Genomic DNA, 25,951 nt, shown 5'->3' on the forward strand with positions numbered 1-25,951 from the left:
CGTTTGTGTTGAGCAATTAGGTGGCGACGTCCTGATTTGTGGGCATCTGGGCAGTGATTCTTATTGCACGACAATGCAAGGCCCCATACTGCTGGAGTATTTGGCCAAGCATCGTATTCCTGCTCTACCACATCCCCCTTATTCACCCGGCCTGTCACCATGTGATTTTTTTTTGGTTACCTCGTGTGAAATTGCTGCTGAAAGGAGAAGCGTCATGAAGATATTGCAGCAATCCAAATGGCTATGACAGATGTGCTGAGAAGCATCCCAGATGAAGCTTCCCTGTTTGCTTGCATGACCTCCAGAAACAGCGGCAGCTGTGCATAGATAGCCGAGGGGACTATTTTGACAAGACCTAGGACCATTAGTTGGTAAGCTGAATAAATTATTTTTAACGAGCTCAGCCCTGGAACTTTTCTGATGAAGGTTGTATATATTCAAAACCAAGCATGCATGAAAAAGTTTAATAACAAGTCAAACTTGTATATTCTAATTTAGAAAATAAAAGGTAATTGTCACTTTTCACGTCACTCTCACACGTGAAAATCAACCTTGTAAGAGCCAAATTTTAACAACAATGTATTATAGGTTCATCATAAACTAAATTCTGTGGCACAACATCCTTTTGAGGACAGAGTCCAGCAAGCAGATTTTCATTAGATGTTGGTCAACAAACTTAACCCAAACCCACTACCATTGCTTTCAAGTAGCTCCCACCAGGAATCGAACCTACAAAAGGTTACAATAAAGGAAAGACTGTTAACCATGTGACTATGTGGAAGGAGGAGAAAAAAAGTCGCAGTTTTTCAAGAAACTTCACATTATTTTGCACTCTGTTATTTAAGAAACGAAAAACAGTCCAAATTCATTGCATAACATGCATTGTGAAAAAGCTCATGCCTCTACTATGCAGAGACTAAGTACATATCCACTGTTCTAAACAGTTCATTTTGAACTTATGCTGAAGAAAAGAAACAAATTTTTACAGAAACTTGTTCATGAACGTTTCATCTTTACACACTAAGAATACATACAGTGTGGAGATATACAGACGTTGCTTATCTTACGGCATCATTCTTGAGCAAATAATGAACTGAAGAGGTTACCCAAAGTCTGTACTACTAAGTTGGAAAACAGTATGAAAAGAGAACAGGCCTCTGAAGAGTCTGTAGGTAAACCATTCAGGTGTGTCTACACACCAATTTTTTTAAGCATTAAAAGTTTTTCTTTTTTACCACAAGCATGTTTGCAGAAAAAAAGACAAAAACACAGAGAAACAAGCTGGCAAAACAAGTACCTCAACTGGCGTGATTCCTTTACCACAAGCCGCACACTTCGGCGCAAACATTCTGTAACAGGAAATAAACACTGCATTGGTCACTTGCATTGCAATACCTAATATTACAAAACTCTGCAACTTTTAATGGACTGTGTGCAACTAACTCATGTCTGGAATGTCACTTCAGCATAGTGTCAAAGTATGAACCAGAGGTACGAGATCTGTTCACCCTTAAAAAAAAGCCTAATAAAGAAGGGTTGCTAAAATAAATAAATATTAAAAAAAAAGTGCTACCTAGTTTGAAATACATTATGGAGATTGTCAATCAACTCTGAAATTCAGACATAGAAAAACTGTAAAAGATTTAATAACGTGAGCAATGCACTCAACAATACGAGGGACACTACAAAAGTTTTGAAGAGAAGCTGTGTTATTATTCCTTATTCTGCATCCAAGAAATACGGTCAGCAGCAGCAGCTTTGCTGATTCACCTGTGCAAGTTTCAACCTGCTCGACTTATCAGTTTTGCTTAGAGAGTTTTGTTTGTTTCCGTTCGCGCAGCATCAGTTGCCTGCAGCTATGGAGCTGAGAAGAGAGCACTTTCATGTGATGATTTTCTCAGGGGGTTAAACGAGTCCCAGAGCCTTGAGAAATTGCAACAAGCTTTCGGGGACTTTGCTTCTTCCCATGCGACAATTTTCAGTGGTCTTGAGAATTTAAGAGCAGTCGAAACTTGCTGGAAGGCAAGGAGAGGAGTGGGAGTCCAGAGACAGCGGTTCATGAAAACAATCGAGTGATATTTAAGGTCATTGAAGTGGCACTACAGATTGGTTCGCCAGTGATTACTTACGAGTCAGGAAAGTTGCATCCCGATGGGTGCCTCACATTGACACATGAGCAAAACCATGTTCACATGAAACGGTGCAAAGAAATGCTGGCCAGATTCGATGGAGGCAACTCTAGAGGCATTTCTGACATCGCTACTGGAGATGAAACCTGGATTTACCAGTTTGATCCAGATAATAAGCGTCAGTCGACAGTGAGGATTTTTCCCAATGACATTCCACCAAAAAAAGTGAAGTGGCAACTTTTTCCTCCAAAAGTGGTCATGTCACATCTATTCCTTTGGAGGATCAAAAGACTGTTACTGTTCAGTGGCACACAACGTTTTCAAGAAGCTTCAACAACGGTGACCAAGGACAGGCCTGTGAGGAATCCTCTTGCACCATGACGATATGTCCGCTCACACAGCCAACATCATCATTCAGTTCTTCCTGCAGTTCACAGAGGTTAAACTTTTGACTCATCCACCTTACAGTCCTGACATGGCCTTGTCATTATTTCCTGTTCCCTACAGTAAAAAATTGCATGTGCGGAAGAAGGTTCTGCAGCCCCGAAGCTGTTTATGCCTATGAATGTGAACTTACAGCATTCACAGAAAATGAGTGGAAAAACTGTTTTCAAAAATGGTTTACAAGTGCAAAAGTGCATAGAATGTCGGGGCAAGTACTTTGAGAAAATAAAGTACTGAAAATGATTTTATGTTTCTTAATTAGTATGTATCTCAAAACTTTCGTAGTGACCCTCGTATATGTGACCTCCAAAAGTACTTTCTGTGCAATATATGAGGCTTCAGAATATTGATATCATGATCACTGGCTTATTTCAAGGTATTTCCCAATTACTTCAGTTTCTGGTTATAGTAACAGTTCGAAATATTTCTCCCCTTCAAAGTCAGCCTGCTGTGACTTTGTAAGGCGAGGATATTATACATTATCACATGGATGTTGGTGAAGGATGCAAGGCCTACTAGTGCATTTCCTTCCACGACTATATATCCAGGCTGTCCAGTATGGAATGGCTAATAATATTGGGTCAACAAGGAACATTTGGGTTCTGATGAGTACTTGCAGCCAGACCTGCTGGCACTATAAGTGAGAGACACACATTTTGGCACCATTTGCTCCTAATATATGAAGTCTAGTTGTCAAGACTGAAAATTTAGTCCCCATTTTATACTTGAATTTTTTAAAAAATACTAATGTATGAAAGACAAACATAATTTTTAACTTTGGTAGTCACTTAAAAATTATAACATTTATAAACCCCTAATGCATACACAACCACTTCGACACCAAAACTCTCAATTTCACTATTATGTGGTTTATAAAAATGAGCAATACCATTGCATTTCATTCTAAAAAATGTGATCTAATCGTCAAATATAAAATATTTTAATCATTACAGAAATGTATTCATTCAGTGTTTACCAAGTAGAATTTTTTTTGCATAAAAATACAAAAACGTGAAGGGGAATTTGCAACAATTTTTCAGAAGTTAGATCTTTTGACTCTTTTTACTGCATATTTATGTACATATTTCGAAAATTAATTACAAAACAAAAATTCAAACATTAATTATGACTAGTAAAACATGAAAAATCTTACAAGGTGAAAAATAAAAATAAAAGAATCTAGTAGCTACCTTGTTTTATTGAGACAATGAGAATGATTAAGCTGGAATGGAGGAAGCAAATGTCAATGCCTTGCCCAGAATTAGATACTAGGACTCCTGGCCCACGATGCTAACCACTCTGCCATGGAGGCTGACAATTAGCACTACTATTTACATGTGATTCTCCTCTGTATAAGTGTATACGTAGGTAGTTTCTTCTGGAGGGATGTTCATGTTATATATCTGATAAATTTGCTGGAATGGGATACTTAGCAATACTAAAGGTAGCCACTATAGAAGTGAAGGGACTATTTCAGCCAACAAAATATTTCACGCATATCAACACAGTTAAAAAAATGAATAAGCATACAAGCACTTCATGTGTGCAAGTTCCAACATATATGTACTTCATGGCATTATACCATGGTACTATTTGCCTAAAAACCTGTAACAAAATAGGCACATTGAACAAAATCCTCTTACATAAAAAGTTCTGTTTTAGACAAACTTTCTGAAACAAATACTGATGAATTTAAGCAGCACCCAATAATTAAACCTACAATGTTAGAGAATAATACTAAGCAATTTTAAATATAGTTTTGACTACTTCAATGTATGTTAATAATGTTAGATGTTAGATTACACTCATTTGTTCTATGAAAAAGAATTAGCTGCAGATAGAATAACTACCATAGACTAGCTACAATACAAAACGAATCTTACGTGTAGATTCCGATTCTGTTACCTGTGATAGTCATTTACGCAATATATTTTATTATCTACATCCACTGTAAATGGAACTCCATCCAAGCATTCGTTGCATACACAGCATCTGAAACAACCAGGATGATATGACTTGCCCATAGCTTGAAGAATCTGTAGAATAAAAGTTTCCACATGTAGGTCATTTCATTAATCTTACACTTTGTGATAACACATACTTTTCCATTTCTTGTTTCTTATATATTAATAATTAGTATTGGTAAAAATAGGACTGAGTTAATATCAATGTTAATATCAATATCAGTACCGCCCAATAGAGTGGTATGGGTATTGGAAAGTATGGGTTGAAATACTTTTCTGGAGTAGAAATATCCCGGAAATTATGCAAAATTCGATGTTCAGCAACCACACACCGAGTGAAAAAAAAAATAGATTTGTGTGACTAAATGGCAGATGTAATTCTTGAATATTTAAAAGTAAAACTGGGGTAAATTACTGCATATAATTGCAGTGAAATACTTACATACTAAGATTAATGAATATTTTGAACAATTTTTAACTGTCACAACTATGAAGCATAAGGAACTGTTAAGAGTAACAACATCAATAATGTTATCCGTTCAGTCCTACTAAAAACTATTTATAGACTTGTCTATGTGATTATCAGAATATTAAAGTACCTGTCATATACTAGAGACATGTGTGTTTTGGCACACATTGTTGGGTAGAAATAATAAAGAAGTATCAATTGATACACATTCTTTGGTATCTGCATTGGCTTTGGCCTGCTTTTAGTATGTCTCTTCATTTTTACTAGCATGCTACTTAGAAGCTATGTAAGATACATTCCCTAGGTTGAAATACATTTAATTCATTCCCAATTTTTTGTGTAAACATTAGAGAACAAGATCACTGTTACAAAGTACTCTAATTTATTCGGTTATTATTACCATTAGCTATTTTAACTGGATGGAATTCTATTGAATTTGACAGAAAAAGTATGTTGTTAAAGTCTTACAAACATTGCACAAGAGTATGAATGAGCTATTCCCAAATTCCATGTTTTTGCAATATTACGAACCACACTGGCAACACTGTTGCAGGACAAGTGTCACTGACAGACGTGTTTCACCTCTGTCTATCACACTACGGCACTTTTAACAAAAAAGGAGAAAGTTGGTTATTTAAAAAAAAAATCTATAACTTTCATACACCTTGCAACCCTGAAATATTGGTAGTAAATTACGTTTGTCAAATGTTTCCTGCACCTGGAATAGGTGGTTATCCAGTGAGTTACATGTTGTTGTGTAATAGCGGATTGTTTTCTCTCTGTGCTGAACTGTTGTGTTTTTTCGAAATGCCATTCTCTATAGAGGAAAGAGTGTATATTGTTGAACAATATTTCCGAACATTGTATTATTGTTATTTATTATTAAATCATGCATGATATTCCATGTTTGTATCACATAATTTTCTCAACATACAGTGCCTTATCTTCGAAAAAAGTGTTTCTTCTAATGCAGTTTAGCTTTTCAGTTATACGGTCGTAAACAATGGGTTCGGCAACTTCTGGGACACATTAGAGTTGCCTTCTAATGGAATGAGATTAGTGACTAATTCCAAAGTAGCTTGAATTTGTTTTAGAAATTTTACATGGTTATCTATTTGCAGAAATATATATATAAAAAAAGGTAAAGTGCTCCCCTGTGCTTAGCACCATGCCATGAAGGCGTATAGGGGGTGTGGGGGTAATGCCCCACACTTTCTTGATCCGGTCGTGATGGGGGTGATGTGATCAGCATCACGCCCCTGACTGCCTTTACCCCCCAGGTACCCATGTTATTCGACGCTGGGTGGGCATCAGGTATTCAAACCCTCTACACATTATATACACTTAATGACCCAATAACCACTATATTGTTGTAGCCTAAACTGGTCATGTATATTTCACATACTCACCATTTCCATAATGAGATGACCACATATGGCACATTTTTCTGCAGTTTGCTGAAATCCCGAGTACTGAAAGAAAATGTAAAACCAATTAGTGTGCACAGTACTCAGTACTCAAACATTTTGGGATAAACTTAACAATATTTCAAAACTAAGTTGTCCATTATTGTTACTTTCTAGAGAATAAACTTGTTTGATTGTGATTCATATCTCAGGTCCTGTTCAGCCCAGATCGGTACATACCGGAAGCGCATCACATCAGTTTGTAGATGAGCGCTGGGTTAGTGCAACGGAGGGGTGAGGTGGGGACAGAAAGCAAAAGATGTCAGATCTCTCAGATTTTCTCCCTGCTGGCCCTCTTATGCCCTTGCTGAACTAAAACTCTGATTCTCTGTAGTCTGCTGGACAGTAGAGGTCTCAACATAGGGTGCCGCATTGCAACCACTTGCAACGTTCTGTGACGTTCCGAGGGTGAAAAGAGTGCTCTGAAATCTTTCGGCTTGTGTTTGTTATCGCAGTGTTGTTCTGTGTTCTTGTTAGTTTCTTGATCTTCATGTTGCATTGTTGTATTATTGTTCTTTTTTATTTTCGTTAATTATTATTTATTGTTGTGTGTAAGCGTGGAGTGCGAGAAGTAAGCAAGGAGAACAATGACTTGTATTTATCTGGAATGCTACAAGAACAAGCATAATTAAGGCAAATGTTTGTCCTCGGCCAAACAGAGAATTGTGTTGAATCAAAAGGGGGCATCAAAACAGTGAGATCTGCCACTCAAATGACATCTTGAAGAAAAGGGAATAGCTATGTTGATTATTATTAAAATAAATTAAGACTTTAATGTAAACAAATGGAAACTTTCTACACCAAGAAGAAGAAGAATTATAAGAGGCGATTTGTCTTGAAAAATATGATAGTTTTGTCCAGGCTGCTATTGGGAAGAAAGTGCATGGCATGTATAGGAAAAACGAGCTACTGTTTTGTAAAAACTTCATAAAATCATCAAAGACGACGATGATTTTCCTAAAATGTCACTCTCAACTTTACGGCATTTACATGTGGACATGGACTTCAGATTTATGAGATGTGAGCACAGCCTCTGTTGATTGATAGGGACGGTATCAGTGTGTGGTGTCATGAATGCTTGCGAAAAATTAAGAATTACAAAGATGGGCGGAACATTGTATACACCGACGAGACCTGGGCCAATGCAGGCCACACAAATTTCAAAGTGTGGTGCAACACAAGTATCAAAACAGCTGGGCAAGCACAAAGTGAATGTTTGGCACCAGGTTTAAAAACACCTTCTAGTAAGGGGGAGGGTCATTTCAATCCACGCTAGTAGGGAGAATGGATTCCAATACAAAAAACATTTGTTCCATGTTCTCGATTTAATGTAACGAGTTTGTTTAAAGTTCACTTTATTCTCAGATAAGCTAATTGAGACTAGACTAGAATGGAATCCGAACCATTGTCAATATGACTCCAAGGGAAATCAAACCCTGTACTCAATTACAAGACGACATGCTTAATAACTACACTGTCCTATCCTGTTAATTCTTGTACAGAGTTTATTCGAATAGTAGTCGTGATCTGGAAATGCTCGGATTCTTTGGTTAACTCACATTAAGCCATGTTTTTTCATTAAAAATAGCATTGATTGAGTTGATGTCTCAAGTCCACTTTATGCACAGTAAGGCTAATAGGAACTGGACCTACAGTTTAAAGTGGAATCTGAACCACTATGTGCCTCCACTGGGTATCAAACCCGGGACCCCTTGATTACAAGGTGACGACCCTATCACTACGCCATCGGGGAGACTATAAATAGAGTTGCTAATATGTATCATTTAATTAAACTATGAGATTGTGCATTTACCGAAAGCATATATTACTTTCTAAACATAGGAATATCGTGATTATTCAGTAGTACGGATGTGATGGAATCAAAGGAAAGCGAAACCATCGTTAATTTGCGGTATAGAATTTTCAAATATGCCTGAGAATTGAAAGTAAACAATGAAAGTGAAGCTGTAAGCCATGCAGCGGCCTTTGTCACTAGGCGACTGTTTGTTTGTTTCAATTGTTGTCATTTTCTGACCCACAGCTGGATATGGGTCTGGTTCCAATGTCCATTCATGTTTGTTTAAATTGCCAAGAAATTATTGCTACCTCTGCATTTCAGCCCATTTAATATGTGAAATGAGACTATTTACACATTGAAATCCTGAAAAATATGCCTAATCATTGCATGTGTTCTTACATGCACCTCACATCCCTTCACCACTGAAGAAAAAAAAAAGAAAAAAATCTCTTGGCGTCCGCCGGAGCATAGTGTAGCGAAAGCACAAGCGCTTGCTGTTTTCCACTTGTTACACTTTAAACGTGTCAACATCTTTGCACCAAGAAGGAAGTAGGACTTATTTCTGGTATGTACTGAACTGGCGTGAACAAGTCTGTAGATCTCTGGCTGCTTTTTCCAGATCTCCACACATCGACTTATCATCATAGCATTGTTAAGGACTCAGGTGCTAAGGGATGGACCCCCCCCCCCTCCCATAATAAAGAAAATGTATTCTGTAAATATATTAGAATATTTTATAGCATGTCCCCCCATAACTGAAAGGTAACAATAATGACCTTGGTATTTGTTTGTGCACTTTCTGTTTGTCACATCTTTCTAAATGAGGGATATTAGTGTTACAGTCTAAAATTTTCTTGGTTTATGATTATTTCCTTATTCACTGATTTTTGTAGCTGCAATGGATCATTACTTATGTACAGAGAAAGTAAGACATAAAAATATCATTCCTATATGTGCAGTTGCTACCTAAATATTCAATTTGACTAGCTGAATTTAATATATATATATATATTTATTTTACATCTGCACCAGTACCGTACCTAAAACATTGGGGCCCCAGTTATGTGCCATGATTTTGGCCGCACATAGTCATGGTATTTTTTGTGGTTTGGGGATGGTTTTACAATTATGCATCAAATACAAAACTGTGTTTACAATGCTTTTCTTTTTTCTTTTCTTTACTTCACATTTTATTTTTAAATGATTTTATTAAAGGCCTGCAAAGCCATGCTTTTATCTTGGGACCTCCTCCAATTACATCTCATTTAACTGCAGTACAAAAATAGAAATGAGTGTTCTTTCTTGGTTGACAAAAAGAACACTTCACCTCTGGCTCCTCTGGTTATTGTGGTACTGATCTGCACATTATCAATATCAGCATACTGTACTGTTGCATCACTAACAGAAATTCATAAACCAACTACATGAAAAATTGCTTACCAAATAATCCTCCTCACAGTACACTCTGCCGTGGACATTGTAGAAGGCTTTCCCTCTCAATGCCCGGCCACAAGAGCAGCAAATGAAGCAATTTGTATGGTAGAGGTTCCCCATTGCTTGGCATGCCTGTCCTGCTCCTGTTACTTTTTCACCGCAAGTATGGCAGATACCTGAAAGGAAGTAAAAAAATACGTGGTTGATGGAAAGTATTTGAAATTGGAAAGAGAGAAATCTTCAGCATCACAAATTTATGCTATAATAAAGAAAATTAAATTAGGAGGCTGGTAGAATTTGCAGGTTGTCACTAGGTGCTGGTGGCCCTGCTTGCAACTATATATTGTAAATGTTACATTACAAGAAAAGAGTTGAAATTTATCGAACCGAAATATAGGTAGGCTAGTTTTTGTATGATAAATTTGTAACCTTTTCTTTCATCTGGACATTGATTGAATACCACAGCTAGATGTCAGGCACACCTCGGACTGCCCTCCGACATGACAATGTTGCCACTACACTTCATAATTTTGAAAAAAATAAGAATGATTATGCCATTATTAACCCCATAAATAGTCTGTAAGGCATAGAATGCATAAAAAATGATTGTTCTTTTATTAATTCTATAAATACCCACAGAGCCCATCAACACAACAAAAAAATATTGCAAGTGACTTCATATATCTCGTTAATCCAAGTTTTTCTGTACATCATACAAAAACTTTTTTCACCTTAGTCACTATTTCTCCATACTAAACGTTCATGCAGAGAAGAGTTTTCTTGTTTAATGTTTTAAAAATGTCCACATAGACAAAGTTAATACCAAAGGAAGATTCATATCTCTATCGCTTTTTCTACAAAAGTAACGCACGTTCAAAGTCTCGTTTGCATGACTTTTCGGACACCCTGTAGAAGAAACGGCCAATGTGTCTTCTGGCTACTACATCATGTAAAATTATTTAGCTAGATCCAAAGTATGACATTAGGAACCTCTATAAAGTCTTAACTGACACTGCAAGTGAAATAGGTTAGCCACAATTGGTAAAAAGCCAATATTTTGTTTAAAAAAAATCCTGCTTTTTATAGAAAAAAAAACATTCAAAAAGCCGGCTTTTTTGCAACTATAGTCACAATTCGACGTCTCATGACTGTTGCAATGTTTGTCTTTTGCGACCCATATGGGTCATGTGCAGCATTTGATGGGATTGTGACTGGTGGTTATATGGATAAGTAAAAAATGTTCCATTTTAGGAGTATATATCATTAGCTGGCAACACTAGCATGCCGAAATTTTGTCAACAGACGCAGACATGTACCTAAGTATTGACCATAGATTTATATGAATAACCATAAATCATATTGCTCGGCCCTTAAGCCGCCCCTGAGTTTACCTGCAAGTATTAATACTAAAGTAGCATCAATCTCTTCCGAAGGAAAAAAGACTGAAAGAGATCTAGTCACATTGTTAATACCTCTAAATGTCACTGGTAAAAATGTGCGAGCGAAAAATCGATTTAATTAGCAAGTTTTTCTTTTTCTTGTCTGTATGAGAACGAAATGTGCCCCAAACCGGTTGCAATGACAAGGGATAAAGGAACGTCACAATTCTTTGTCTCTCTTTTAGTTATTCTACAGAGCTTTTCTACCTTGTACGTTAATCGCGACGATCAGGATAAACTGATGAAATGGGCGAACATAATTACAGAACTTACTTAACCAGGGTTCGAACCTGGGGCCTCTGTCTTCGTAATGTGTTATGCTGACTACACTCCGCCACGGGGGTCCATGAAAGTTACATTTAAAATGATATAACAATTCCGTTTTTTGTCCTCTTTCAGTTCGCGCTTGACTTTATCAAAAAGACAATTCTGACGCTTCCCTACAAACTCTGCTCAACGTGACATTTCCGGATTTCCGTTGACGGAGAGAAAAGTTGCCTTTCGAATTTGCGAGCTGCCGCTTTTGATCCAAACCACTTGATCAATAAAAATGTCATTAATCGATCCATCCTTCACCCTTCACCCATCCCCCTTCCTTCCATCCACCTGCTTTATTTCCTCGATGGCGGCAGGTCGTCTGCCGTACGAGACATGAGTAACGTGATGATGGGTGAGTACGTAAATATTGAAGACGGGCAAGCAGATCACGAGACTTGCCAAAAAAACAAAGCCACGCCAACTGTAAGGTCCCACGTGTAAAGCAAAGGGGAAACAATGATCTCACAGCCTGGAGTCCAAAGGAAAGGGGACGGGAGAGGAGATTAAACTATAGCACTCAGCATGCGCAGTGCATCACTTTCCAGCTGGTATCCTTCACGAACCATGAAGTCAGATTGGCTGTCTGCCAAGTATCGATAAATGGCAGGGGTCGCCTCGTAAATGAAAGAAAAACGGAAGAAGATGTACTGTCAGGTTGTTTCCCAATGTAACTTTTCCCTACAACTTAATAAAAATTAACTGAATTAAAGCCAATATTATATTCGATGGGGTTCAACATGCTACGAAGGAATTCAGGAATCCCATTTCAGAAATATGGGAACATGAAAGCAACCAGAATTTGGAAACATTTTTATAATTCTCGCACGATCAACCAGCATGTGTCCATTAGTATATGACAGAGTAACTATACTGTTCCAACTTAAAAGGTTTAACTTAACCGATCTTTCGGCTAAGATTTTCTATTTAAAACACGTTACGTGAATTTAAAAATATATAAAATAAAGCATCGACTGGAAGAAAATAGGACACAAGCTTCCTTAACACCTTACGAAGTTTCTGAACACGCCACTGTATATATAGTTCCGTAGTTTCCATGTAAACAGTTGGAACTGGTTTTCAAATCACCAGCGAACATCTTGGGGTTCTTTTTAACGATACCACCGTAATTTTAACAGGACAACCAATCAAGTGCTAAGCCTAAAAAAACAACTGAATATTACCTATCAGAACGTACGTGAGGAGAGAACAAAAAACGAAACAGTTTTATCAGTATCCTATCGAGTAATTATGATGTAGTAATATGTTCCGAAACTTGGCTAACTTCTTCACGCAATGAGAAATAATTTTTTGATAATAGATATGTAGTCTTTACAAAAGATCGCGATGAAATATCCACAGGGAAATTTCTGGGGAGAGGCGTGTTATTGGCTATTTTAAAGAAACATCAACCCACCAAAATTGAGAGCATTCTAGATAATCCCACCGTTGACTCATTAATTGTAAAGGTTAAAACTGAAGACGAAGCTAATACATTGTGTGCTATTTTTGAACAGTTCACTTTTTAAAAGCAGCGTACCTTATCATGACCGACGTTGAAAATTCTGTGGTTCCTGTTCTTTCTTGTGGACAAAAACATTTCGGACAAGTACTTACAGCTGTCGATGGGAATGACGGCTGCCATCGCATGCGGGGGTTGCACCGGGGAAGCTCCTGCGTATCCGCATTCTAAATGTCACTCGCTGCACCACATAATCACACACGCCCTCCCGCTGCTGCATCCAACATCCAAGTCCTACCCCAACAGGCGTTGCCGCTTTGCCCAAAACACCACGGCTAAAGACTTTGGCAACACGGACGCCGCGGCGAAAATATCACCCGAGAGCTCCTTCACATCGCGCCTTGGGGGTCAACGTCACGCAACGTTTTCTTACCCCGGATCGCCAAAATAACGCTGGCAGCGTTCACTCTGCCGCGTGTCACGCACGGTAAACAAACGCAGCTATTCTCATCGGTGGCACTCGATTTGCTCTTGGATTGGGATTACCCGCTGCAGATAGAGTGGTGAAAGATTGCTTACGAATGATGTTGAAGCAAAACGTCTTCGGGACTTTTTGCAGACGAGACAGACCTCCATAAAAACGAGACGAGACCGAGACTTATAAAAGATTCTGTCTCATTCAAGACTGGAATGATATTTGAAAAATTTGCAAGTGGATATCTACCCGATTATTTAGAGATGTAGTAATTAAAGCCAATGGGTTGAGCAGAATGGGAGAGGAAAGAAGACTTTACAGGATTCTTGTTGGAAACTTGATGGTAAGAGACCAGTAGGAAGACGAAGATGGAGGGATAATGTTGAGATGTCCTAAAGGAAATTGGTAGGGATGGAAAAGATTATATAGATCTTGGTCAGGATAGGGACAGATGGAAGGCTTGTGTTGCTGCAGCCATGAACCTTCAGGTTTAAGAAGGCTAGAGAGTTATTTAGTTATTAGGGTTGAGCAGATACTTTCGCGGGATCTAATTATCCTGGGAGTTTTGCAAAGAACGATTTTCCATTGATTTTAAACGAATGTTGTGAGAAAACTACTTTCTTGGGGTTACAAAACCGGCACTTTTCTCGTATGTATTATGCACATAACTGGAGTGCAATACACACCCACTAATATTAAATAACATTTTGAACAACTTTAATTGTTAACATTTTCAAGAATCGGGTTCTGTGGGAATTTGTAAGAGTATCGGTATCGATTAAAAGTGATATCGACTCAGCCCTAGTCAATATATTAGTAGCAATTGTATTTCGTGGGTTTGCAGCTTTGAAACAAGGCGCCAAACAGAAAAACGTTTTTCATTTGATGTAAAAGCCTGTGCGGCGACACTGTATATATGTTGTTTACACTATAGATATTGGGATTTGAAGAGAGACCCGAGACCTGCATTTTCAACTCGAGACTCTGTGAAGTTTCGTTTCGTCTCCATAGCATCCCTATAAGGGTTATTCTCAAGCAGGCCACTCCTTGCACTCTAACTGGATCTATTGGGTCCCATATATGTCCCCACCGGGAATAGAATTGCAACCATTTGATTGCAAGACGACAACGTTAACTACTAACTACGCTATAAAGGTGCTTGAATGCAGTAGAAGCGAATGAATGAACATAAGGCTCGAACCAATATCCTCTGGAGACGCAGGGTGGTATGTCAATTCCTAGCCCGCGAGGGTAGGCGCGTTGAGTTGGCGTTTCGCGGGTCTCTATGGCATCAAAATGGTATACATGGTTATAATTGAGTGTAGCGAGGAATACGTTTTTCTCTAAAGCACTTCTCCATCTACAGGAAGAACGAAGTCAATGCAAACAAAAGTTCGTGGGTTATGAGAAATTACTTTGGTTAATTCAGATTTCATGTTCGAATGTAGATGCGCATGATACAAGCCATATCACCTAATTAAACTTTAGTGAAGTTATCCGGACGATCATATCTATGTACACGCTCGATTAAGAATTAACTAATCCGCAAGCAACCACTTCAGCCAAATCACGTTGTTGGCATGCTGTGCGAATGAATATAGTGCATACCACTCAAAATGGCTTCTATATTGAAGCTCACCTTATACGGGGTGAACCTAAAAGAAATGGACAGTTTCAAAGTTTTACAGAAACAAGAGTTTTAATAACATGGCTCGAACTACGTACTTACATGGTTGGATGAGTATGTCTTGAAGTTTACATGGCTAAGTTACAAATGTTCCATGTGTGACCCTCTTGTAACACGACAGATATCAATGCGATCGTCCAGTTCTCCCTAAACACTACTTTTTGCCTTGCACAGACAACCAGTTTTCTCAAATTTCTTGCTACAATCGTAGAGTGACTGCTTTGTGGATGGTTGTTTGTTGCTTGCCATACCGTGTTCTAAAACGAAGCTGTACGACAGTAACAGAATTTGTTTTTGCAAATTCAACCACACAGAAAGTTATTTCTACCTGGCTACCTGCCATATTGCTCGACTGACGTTAAGGGCGTTCACGTGATGCTGACGTCACGAAAACAAACGAAAAGTGGAGGTTGTAAACTTGAAGACTTTCTCTACAAAACAATACTAAATGCTTCCTGATAAAACAAACAGTTTTCGATTTATAAAGCGTTTAATCTATTTATTTCAGTCTCATCCTGTATTATGACTTGTACAGGTACGACCAATAACACCAGATCTAACACACAGGCAAGGAACTATTTTTCAGAAGTTGATTACGTTTACATTAACTTTGTTCTTGCAGAGGATGGAGAACAGAACTCAACCCCACGTCTTTTGTGCTGCACAAAGTGTCAAGCCGCCTTGGAACCTATTCATACAAGAGAATCACCAATTCCAAGCTAGCATTCAGCAGTTGCATGAACTAAAGCTTTCAATAATTTGTAGTGCGTAAGCATCCACTTAGTTTGCATATAAATAGAAACTGAAGGTGGAACAAGTTGCTTTAACCAGCACGCTACAGCATGTCAATAAGGCGAGAAGCAAGTGGAGGAGAAAAAGTAAAGAACTAGAATCGAGAACTTTCCCCACTAACGCCCACATCGACCCTAACAATAATTGTTTTTGTTGTTTTTCAAAAGTTCTCGGTGGAAGATGCAAATGGTATTTTCAGTACGTAAGTTTCGATTAACCTGAAGAGTGACACATATCCGTGACAATAATTACTTTACGATGCCAGGGGTCCCGGATTCGAATCCCGGCATGGGTGTTCTTTATGAGTGTCCCTTCATCAATTTCATCATATCGTCACTCATACCCATCTTCACGTTAGCCTAAAGTGGTAGAAAAGCGAAGTAAAATAAACTAAACCAATAACAATAATTGGCTTACGTCACTGTTCGACTACTTTTATTTTAATCGGGGAAAGGTGAAGGGATGAAACGAAGCATTCATACCATGTTAACAGCAACCACTATGTCACGAAGACTGATGTTAACTCCGCACTTGTGACTTATCTTCGTGCTTTAACTGCAAGTTCTATGCACTTTTCGGCAACCAAAGATCAAGTAATAGAAAATGACTTTGCAGTGTTTAATATCAATAAATTCATAATTAAATCATAAAAATATACAAAGACCTCATTAGTTCTGGCACGGCGATTTACGAACATCCCGATTGGAAGTATAATGGTGTGCGTCGCACCAAGTCTGATCGCTTTTAATGAAAACTGTACGAAATATTTTCATCAGATTTTCTGTATTATGAAGTTTTGTCTGTAAAGATATTTTAAAAACTTCCATTGTCAGTTTAGTCCATGTAGAAAATTCTAGAAATCGGTTAATGGCTCAAAGACAAGTTAATACTTTTCCAGATTCAGGAGTCAAAAAGAGTAAATAATCGCAAGATCATAATTGTTTCGTGACTGGTGCCATGTCAACCTGAGGTTTGCGACCAATATGGGTCACTTATTTTGTTTATTTGTTTGGGTAAAGTGACATTTTAGAGCAGGGATTGTCAACCTTCCTGAGACTGTGGCCCGAAAAAAAATCGTTTTTTAAAAGTCGATGCCCCGATCCCAACAACTTTACTCGTAAACAGCTTACTATTTTCTTACAAACTTTATACCTTCATTAATATCAATCAACCCTTCAAACTTAAATGTTAATAAATAAATCATGCCACAATCATGGAGATTATGATTAGGTTTGTTGTCAAATATAACATTTGGTTTAAATTAGTTGACAAAGACTGGATCTAATTGAATCTTTTAGTTTTCTCTGGTCAATATCATTAAATTAATTTGGTAAGTGCTGATTTTCACTGGCATGTTCTATTTCAGACAGAAAAAAATCAATTAAAATTCCACTTAAGTAAATTTCTTAATGAAGACTAAAGTGCACTCGAGAACTTCCCAACGGTTGAAATTCAAATTTTGGAGGATGCACGGACGGTAGTCCCCTCTCAGCAGCTCTGATTTCTCACCAGCAGTGACGAGAAAGGATTTCCTTCCTCTTACCGCTAATGAACACCGAAAGAAAGGCCATCTTTCCAGTTTGTTCCCAGCTCGGGCTGCAAGTCGCAAACTTGAGAACCTCTAGAGGCCAGGTATAATTGACGCCAGGGTCCGGTACCGGTCCGCGGACCGACGGATGAGAGAAACTGTTTATAATTTTAGTTGGCAACACCAGCAGTACAGAATTTTGTCAACACTTTGGAAAACTGAAGGTGAACAGTCCACTACTTTTATTTTTCAACCTATATTTTACTTCTTCTACTGCTGAGAAAGCTCTCCTCCGATTCATTGCAATTTTTTGTTTCCATTGCGGACCAGGGTCCTGCGTAAAACAAGAAAAATGTTGATTGATTGATTGATTTAGTGTTTTAAGTCCACTTTACGCACAGTAAGGCTAATCGGGACTGGACCTACAGTTTAAAGTGGGATCCGAACCACTATGTGTCTCCACCGGGTATCGAACCCGGGATACCTTGATTACAAGGTGATGACGTTACCACTGCGCCATCGGGGACAAATAGTCCTGGACAATTTTTCTACTACGCATACGACAAATGGGAGGGATTAATTCCAGTCGGAAATTTACTACCTCCGTAGTCTACGGGTTATCGCTTCGCGCCGAGTTCGAATTTTTGCTTTAGTCCACCTTATGCACAGATATATGCTAATTGGAACGAGACCTACAGTTTAAAGTGGGATTCGAACCACTACGTATCTCCACCGGATATCGAACCAAATATCCCTTCATTACAAGGCGACAACGTTACCACTACGCCATCGGGCAGGTCGCTGGGAAACATGAAGCTTCAGTTCGAATCAAGAACTTATTTGAACCAATATGACACCATGCTGTAATACATTCGCTTTTTTCCTCTCTTTCTGACAACGCACAATCTCTTTGAACAGTGTTCATGTGTCTCATCTTAAATCCCTCTATGGATCTTTCTTTTCTCTCTTATGAAAGATGAGTACAGGGTGTCCCATAAGTCTGGTATCGGAAAATGTAGAATTCGTTCAATGTTTTCCCCTTACCCTTGTTAACAAAGCAGGGACTATGTAGAATTGCAATTCCAATGCACATGTAGCGCACAGGTCGGTCAAACACGTAAATGGACTGTACGGTATATAATACCCGAGAAAATGGAAAGCTGCCTATGGTATTAGATTGCGTTTTATTTTTAATACAGTAGACTCGCGATTAACCGAGGCTCCGGGTTAACCGAGGGAGTGGTTGGAAAACATCGCGCTTCATAACGCACCCCCTGTTTGTTTATGGAGTCAAGTCACCATACGCGCTGCACGTGTTCATTACATCGTCGGTGTATCCGATTGTTACGGTGGTGTTTAAGTCTGTGTATAACTATTCTAAGCGGAAAAAGTAATCTTCTCATATATGTTGTACTAGTAATGAATAATTACTATACAGTTTTAAGTGTTGTCTCGTCATTTACGATCTATTAGCACATTATCTCCGTATTATACGAGTATACGAGTTTTTTCGTATCCGAGGTAATCTCGGTCCCAATTAGCTCGGATAATCGCGAGTCTACTGTATACGGTTTGTTGTAAATGTTTAGTGGAACTTTTATGTTGACTGATTGATTTAGTTTATTTTACTTAGAGTCTTGTGCCTCTTGGCTAATTTGCGACGATGGGGATGAATGATGAAATTGATGAACGGACATTCACAAACAACCAAGCCCGAGCGGAATTTGAACCCGGGACCCTTGGTGTCGCAGACTTTTATGTTGAGGAATAAGTAATGCATGGTTATGTGGTGCACGTCTTTTACAGTCAACTCGACATAAGTATAATCTGTGTGTGTTTAGATTCACAATATCCACTAACCACACATTCGATGACGGTAAGAACAACTAACATAGGAAGATCCAGTGTGTAACTGAACTGTCTATTTTGGTGATATGTGTAAGAAATGATTACTTTCGTGCAAGAAAAAAAAAAGTTCCGGTGCTCTCCATGTCGGTTTACTATGGTAACAGGCAGACTCGCGGCATAAGCGTGTTAACGGGTCGAATTTCGTTCGACCTCGCCACCGAAGTACCCGGGTTCGAGTCTAGGCCTGGATTTTTTTTTGTGTGCGAGTGCCCCTTCTTCAGTTTCATCTACGCATAAAAGAGACGATAATACCAAAAATACAAATACACAAAAATGATATGGTTAACATGCGATAAACAAAAAAATAAATGCATTTACTCTGAAAGAAAAAAGGCTAACCGTAAATCATACACAATCGTATATTACTACACATTTGCTTTATTAATTCCCAGTTAGTAAAAAAATGTACCTGTACGTAATAACACCAGTTGCATTATTACAATTTGTTCTATTAGTTTTGCAAGAAGTGCTTGAAACGCGCACAGTTACGTGTGTTACATAAGGCTACCATATTTTCAGAACGTGAAATCGGGATTTTTTTTAATAATCAACACACACAAGAGCATGATGCAGGACAATACCCAACTAACCAACCACAGATCCGCCCTGGTTGCGAGACCAGGCGCCGGACCCTCGTGAACCAGCAAGAATGCAGCATCCATAGCGCAAGAGATTTAACACGTGAGTGTCTTCCGAAAACAGCATCCTTTAAGGATATTTCAGATCAAAGCGAGTCGCTTCAGAACAAGCGTATCAACAAGGTAGGGGCATAACCTGAGTTCTATTGGTGAAATCTTCAAGCGGTGTGAAATCTCCTTTCCATCCCCAACAAATCCGTCACATGTATTTTTTTTAAAAAATACGCTACGTGGATAACACAGTATTTCTTCCTGTCTCATGCATTCCCTGTACACTATTACGTCAGAAACAAAAGAGAATTACAATGCAAATATCCAAATATAAACGAAAAACGCACTGTCTCCCAGTTCCGAAGATAACTTGAAAAAAGAGCAAGCAAAATACTTACAGAGCTCCCATGCCAGTAGCAACTCCATGCCACTCGAAGAGTCAGACACGCTGGATTCGGAGAAATTGGCAAATGAATAGGCACGGGGACTCCCTACTTCCACGTTGCCACATCGCTTGATACCATTAGCCTTGCACCAGCCGGTCCGCCTCATCCGACCACGCAATTTTACGCAGCTTACGAAAAATCAACATCTGTTACGTTTCCAGCGAGAAGACAAAACCCGTCAAGCAACCTTGAACCTCGATTGTGCGTAAAATTACACTCCATATTTTGTTAAGTGCGGGAGAATTGACGGATCGCAAAGCAAAGAACAAAACCTTTTCAATGTACACTCGCCTCACCTAGTACGGCTGCAATTTCTTTACACATCATATTTTGCCTAAGGTGCAGTTCGACTGTTTTTAAGTTAATTTTTCTATTACTTCGTGTAATTAATCTTTAATTCTTCTTAACGAAAGTAAATACCTGTTTCATTAATTTTACAAAACGTGCATCACGATTACGCTTCTCTCTCTCTCTCTAAAAATTACACTGCACTACTAGAGTGAAATCGCGCTAACTCCCGGGGCGGTACCCGCCTTTCTGGCAGTGACCCTCTGTTGCCGCGTTCACCTGCGAAGGAACTTGCGGTCAAACAGCCAATTTCGCCCACCACTTGGGCAAGAAGTGGCAACGTTAAAATTCCCCTCTCCAAAGCAGCCAGTAGGGAAACAGGATTTTGTCGAAATAACCGCTCTGCGCTGTGATTGCACACCGGTTCCCAGAGCGGTGGCATTATAAATTCGTTGACTAGAAGTACGTTCACTGAAGTGCTTTGAATTCATTTCAGTATCTTTCATTGTGTAGGAGTGACCTATAGAGAAGACACCTAGAAATCAACCTCATTTACACCGGTATAGTTGAAGACCTGATTCGAACGCCAGCGCCTGTTTTTCTGAGAAGCGCTGTTGTCAGTTTTACCTGCAGTGTAACCGCAACCTCACGTTATGAAATCTCTAAATAAACTGAATTGGCAACATCCCGTTGCAAGTGTCAGTTCCTAAAACAGACGCTATTGGTGGGAAAGGTTTGAGGGGACGACTTACTGAGCTTCACGTGGGCTTGACATATGATTGTCAGAGGGAAACTGATCTCTCGGATCTTTCTTTGAAGTAAAGTGGCGTTCGAATCAGGACTTCAACTTTGACTACAGTCTTGCAGGCCAACGAGGCTCTGGCGTCTGGACTCGCGACCAGTAAAATCCTCTGTAGGGTTGTGTGTTGGCCTGTGTTTTGTCCATATATGTGCCGAGTGGCCCTTTGCAGACTCAGCTTCTAATATGGGTAAGGAGATTGCAGTCCTCTGATGCAAGTGTTAATTTTAGTTACGGTAAAGGGCTGGGCCCCGTATGACGACGGGAGCAAATAACCCAAGTGTTGTTCAACCCAAAAACTTTAATTTCAATCATTTCAAAAGATGAGTACGGAGATTTTAGTCCTAGGTATTGATGTAAGAGGTTGGGCTCCTTATAATTTGACGGATGCAAATAACGTAACTGCACCCAGAATTTTAATTTCAATCAATCGAGTTGGAAAACGGTGGCGCGTGAATGGAAAGGGTATCTTGCTCACCCCCTCCATTTGTACAAGAGGTAGTGAGTACCCTGCTTGTAACTCGGTCACGTGTGCATTAAGGGATAAAGCAAGTAACGGGAAGCATCGCCTTCTCCCTCCAAACGTCTAGGCACTTTATTAATTTTTCTTCTCTTGCATCACTTTATCGCTAATTTTAGCTAACAGCGACTATGAGAATGAATGATGATTGCATGAAACTGACGAAGTACAGTTGTACACAATGGTACATTCATGCCTACGTCGGGACTCGAAGCCAGAACCTCTGATAAGATCGTGAGTCAACCCTCAACGTGCTAGGCCACCGAGGCGGCCAAACGACACCTAAAGCTAACATGTAATGAACTGCTGGTAACTTCTGACCGTTATATAATTTTTACCACTATATACACACATGTAATAAATATAGTGCCTTATATCTCTCTCTATATAAAATGTATGTATGTATGTGTGTTTGTTCAGCAATAACTCTCGAACACCTGGAGCGATTTCAACCAAACTTGGTACACGTATCACTTGCAATATCGAAATAAATACTGTGGGGTTAATACACCCCCGGCACCCCTAGGGGTGGGGGTGGGAAGGGGACATAAAATAGCATTCTGTTGCGTGGCATTTTCGTGTCTTATCCTGCAACACAGTACGGCGAAGTTGGTTGCCTACACAGAAGGTGCGATATTGTTATCCTCGAGCAATTTCAACACATATCACTTACAATCTGGAAAGAAATACTGTGCGGGTAAGACCCCCCTGGCACCTCTAGGGGTGGGGGTGGGAAGGGAGGTGACATGTAAAAATAATCGAAAACGACCGATATTAGTGTGGAATCCATAGTTTTCGAGGTCACTATGATGAATAGTGACACTCCCAATGCCGTTCAACTCCAAGTTCATTTTACACTATAGTTACAATTCATTATTTTCCTGTCTAATAGAGGATTGGAATAAATAAATACCCGGCCAACGCCGGGCAATCAGCTAGTATATTATACTTACACATTGTCCATGTGGTCTACCTGCGACCGACCAAGTCGAGTGGTTGACTTTCGATCACCGACCTTACGGGTTCGATTCCCGGTTTGAGCATGGGTGTTCCTTCATCAATTCCATCTAATCATCACTCATCCTCACCGACGCGATTAGTGAAAAGTGGCAGAAATCAGACGTAAAATAATAAAAATACGAATAACTTTGGTTTCCATAGAGGACAAAATGTGTCGGACCGTAATCCAAGTTTAGAGCTGTCAATCAACATATGCTCCTCTTCTAGGCGGGATGTAAAGGGGGAGAACTCTAAATCAATCAACGAAGTTCTGACCACAGTGGCGAATGTCTCTGTCCTTACCCATCTTCTAGATGCAACACGTTTGGACCCCCCATTTCGAGCTGAAAAGCCTGGGTCTAAACTTACAACGTAGAAACGCATGACTTTTAGATGCAAGCCATCATAATATCACCAGACCACTGTAACCCCCCCCCCTCCTCATACCACTGGATTCATACTGCTGCGCTCTTGTAGCCCTAAATAAAGTGGGAGGTGGCATGAATGCTCATGTGTATAGGGCTATAGCAGTGTTCGATGTGAGGGGGTATGCGAGGAGATAGCACCCCCCAGCCAAATTTTTACAATGTATCCCCCACCTAACCCCAAGGATCAACCAAACATCTCCACCTCAAGCGCTGGCCTACATATGGCAACGATGGAAATCCTGACGCTTGTATTCAGCGAATCAGAGCGCGCGCTCTCTCTTAAACGTGACCGTGCTGTTTAGGTTAATTGCTGTCTGTGATTATACCCTGGGCACGCTATCTTCCGGCTCTCATTATTTTGGCAAAACCCTGTTTTCCTGCTGGCCGCTTCGGGGGGAGGGATTCTAATGTTACCGCTTGTTGCCCGAACAGGGGGCAATGGTAGGCCAAATCAGCTGTTCCACGGCAGTTTTCTTCTTAGGTAAACTCGGCAACAGCGGGTCACTGATAAAGACAGGTACCGTGCTGGTCCAGAACACACGATATTAATTCTGCTACGGAAACGGGCAAACATGTGTGAGATCTGTGTTATTTGTTTCGAAACCTCCAAGTAGGGAAATTTTACTGGAATTAAATGATAATCGGGAATCGACGATATATCGCATCGAATCTCGATATTTAACAATACTTACAAACGGAAATGAATGGTTCGGAAAGAAAATACGTGTTGGATCTCGTGCCGTGCATATGAAATGGTCAAATGTGGTTGGGAAAAGCCACAATAATATCACTTTTATAGATAGGGAGCGGAAGTTGATGACCTAAAAAATATAGGTATATGACCTATAGAATGTCCTAAAAAATGGGGAAAATGACGTAAAAAATGCAAAAAATGACCATTAAATTTGTTAAGTTTCGGGTTAAAAATTTCAATGAAAAGGAAATTAAACAAAATGCAATCTCCTTACATGATCTTAAATTTGAGTTTGAGCCAGACGGACACCTGGTGGTTTCCCTCGACACAACAGTTCAGCATTTCTTTTGCTCGTAAATTGCAATCCTGCGAGATATATATACGTATTTCTCCTTGGTGAATAGACTCGAGAATATTACCAAAATGAAAGAAGAGACAAAATATGACGAAACAATACACCGAATATTGCGAAAAATGACGGGAAAATGCCGAAAATTGGGGAAAATGACCTAAAACCTGAAAATTGGCAAAAAAATGCACTTTAAAATTACCTTTTCTGGGTTCTAGACGAAGTGTAATATTGTGTATATTTAATGGGCATCGTGTCCGAGATGTCAGAAATAAGATGACATTTCACCAAGTTCCGGTCCCTACTTATAGATATACAGTGGTCGAGGATGATGCACGTTAATTATTTTTTTTGGCAGAAAATGTAAACTTAATTTAATTTTGTTTGTATTTCGGGCATTTATACCCTGTCCCAACTATCTCTGGAGCAAGGCCGCGCATAAGGTCAGAGAAGGGGAGGAAATCGAGTGGGCAGAGCGAAGCAGTACAAGCGGCTGCGAAGGCTGGTAACGGCAGTCGCTTCCCCTCTCCGCGCAATCCGGTTCCCTGTCACATGTTCATTGGTGGAGCCGTCTCGAGTCACTACTTGCGCAGAGATTTGTTTTCGTTCGCCTGCTACAGAGAACGCCGGAACAGGGTATAGTGTAGCTTTTCTACCGATCGAGGATTATCGCCGGTGATAACAGAAATCCTGAAAAATATACGGTAGGTTTTTTATAGACGCACACACGCATCTATATTTCAAGTCAACTTTTCGCTTTTCCATTATCATTTAGACACTTATCTCTCCGTGACACAGAACAGGTAGCCAGCGATCGGCTTACCAAATGACCCCGCCTAGGACCGGATCGCAAGGAAAGAAGTCCCGAAGGCGACGACAACTCGCGGGGCGTGGGCTGGCAACGCGGGACCGCCCATTCTCTAATATGGCAAGTGGAGCAATACGGCACCTCCCACGACGGCAGCGATGCCACATCGAGCTACAAACAAGCGTGCTACTGTAGGTGTTTTACTCACGCCCCCATTCTCTACAATAGTCCGCCGCTAACCATGAAATCTCGATCTTATAATAAAAAAGATGTAGTGTTGCTCTCGTTGTAGAACTTCCCTTTAACATTTACTTCCCATTTCAATGCATATAAACGCAATTTAACTACGTTGCTTTGCATATCATTAGGGGTGTGCCAGGGTGCGAAATCCCAGTGGGGAATTCCCCCACCAACGATATTGTCCTGAAATTCCCCCCCACCAAACTTTTCCGGGGGGAAGGGTTTTGTTCTAACAACAAACAAACAATTAGTTTGAGAGTCGAACACACAGAACGGACAACAAAGAGCCTCATCTCTAAGGACACTGAACTCAGCAATCCCCAGAACATAGAAATTAGTCCAATTTGTTATTTCTTCTCCATTTCTCATTGCCTTTCGTCAGATTCCGCAAAGTATACACATATATTATTAAAACACGCGATGGCAATTAGATGTGAATTT

General features: G+C 39.6%; 1 protein-coding gene across 2 annotated transcripts in view; it reads right to left on the minus strand.

The window, feature by feature from the left end:
• jub (LIM domain-containing protein jub) overlaps nucleotides 1–25,951 on the minus strand; it is a 72,946-nt gene that overhangs the window by 9,319 nt on the left and 37,676 nt on the right. The window contains exons 3-6 of one of the 2 annotated variants that reach the window (XM_083113356.1): nucleotides 9,711–9,880; nucleotides 6,416–6,478; nucleotides 4,479–4,609; nucleotides 1,298–1,349 (exon numbers count right to left, since the gene is read on the minus strand). In XM_083113356.1, the coding sequence (XP_082969482.1) occupies nucleotides 1,298–1,349; nucleotides 4,479–4,609; nucleotides 6,416–6,478; nucleotides 9,711–9,880 (416 nt within the window). The remainder of the gene's footprint in view (nucleotides 1–1,297; nucleotides 1,350–4,478; nucleotides 4,610–6,415; nucleotides 6,479–9,710; nucleotides 9,881–25,951) is intronic. The other variant, XM_083113357.1, reaches the window with a different exon arrangement.

The sequence above is a fragment of the Lepisma saccharinum genome, chromosome 27 (assembly GCF_977018435.1).
Source record: "Lepisma saccharinum chromosome 27, izLepSacc3.1, whole genome shotgun sequence".
NCBI classification, from domain to species: domain Eukaryota; kingdom Metazoa; phylum Arthropoda; class Insecta; order Zygentoma; family Lepismatidae; genus Lepisma; species Lepisma saccharinum.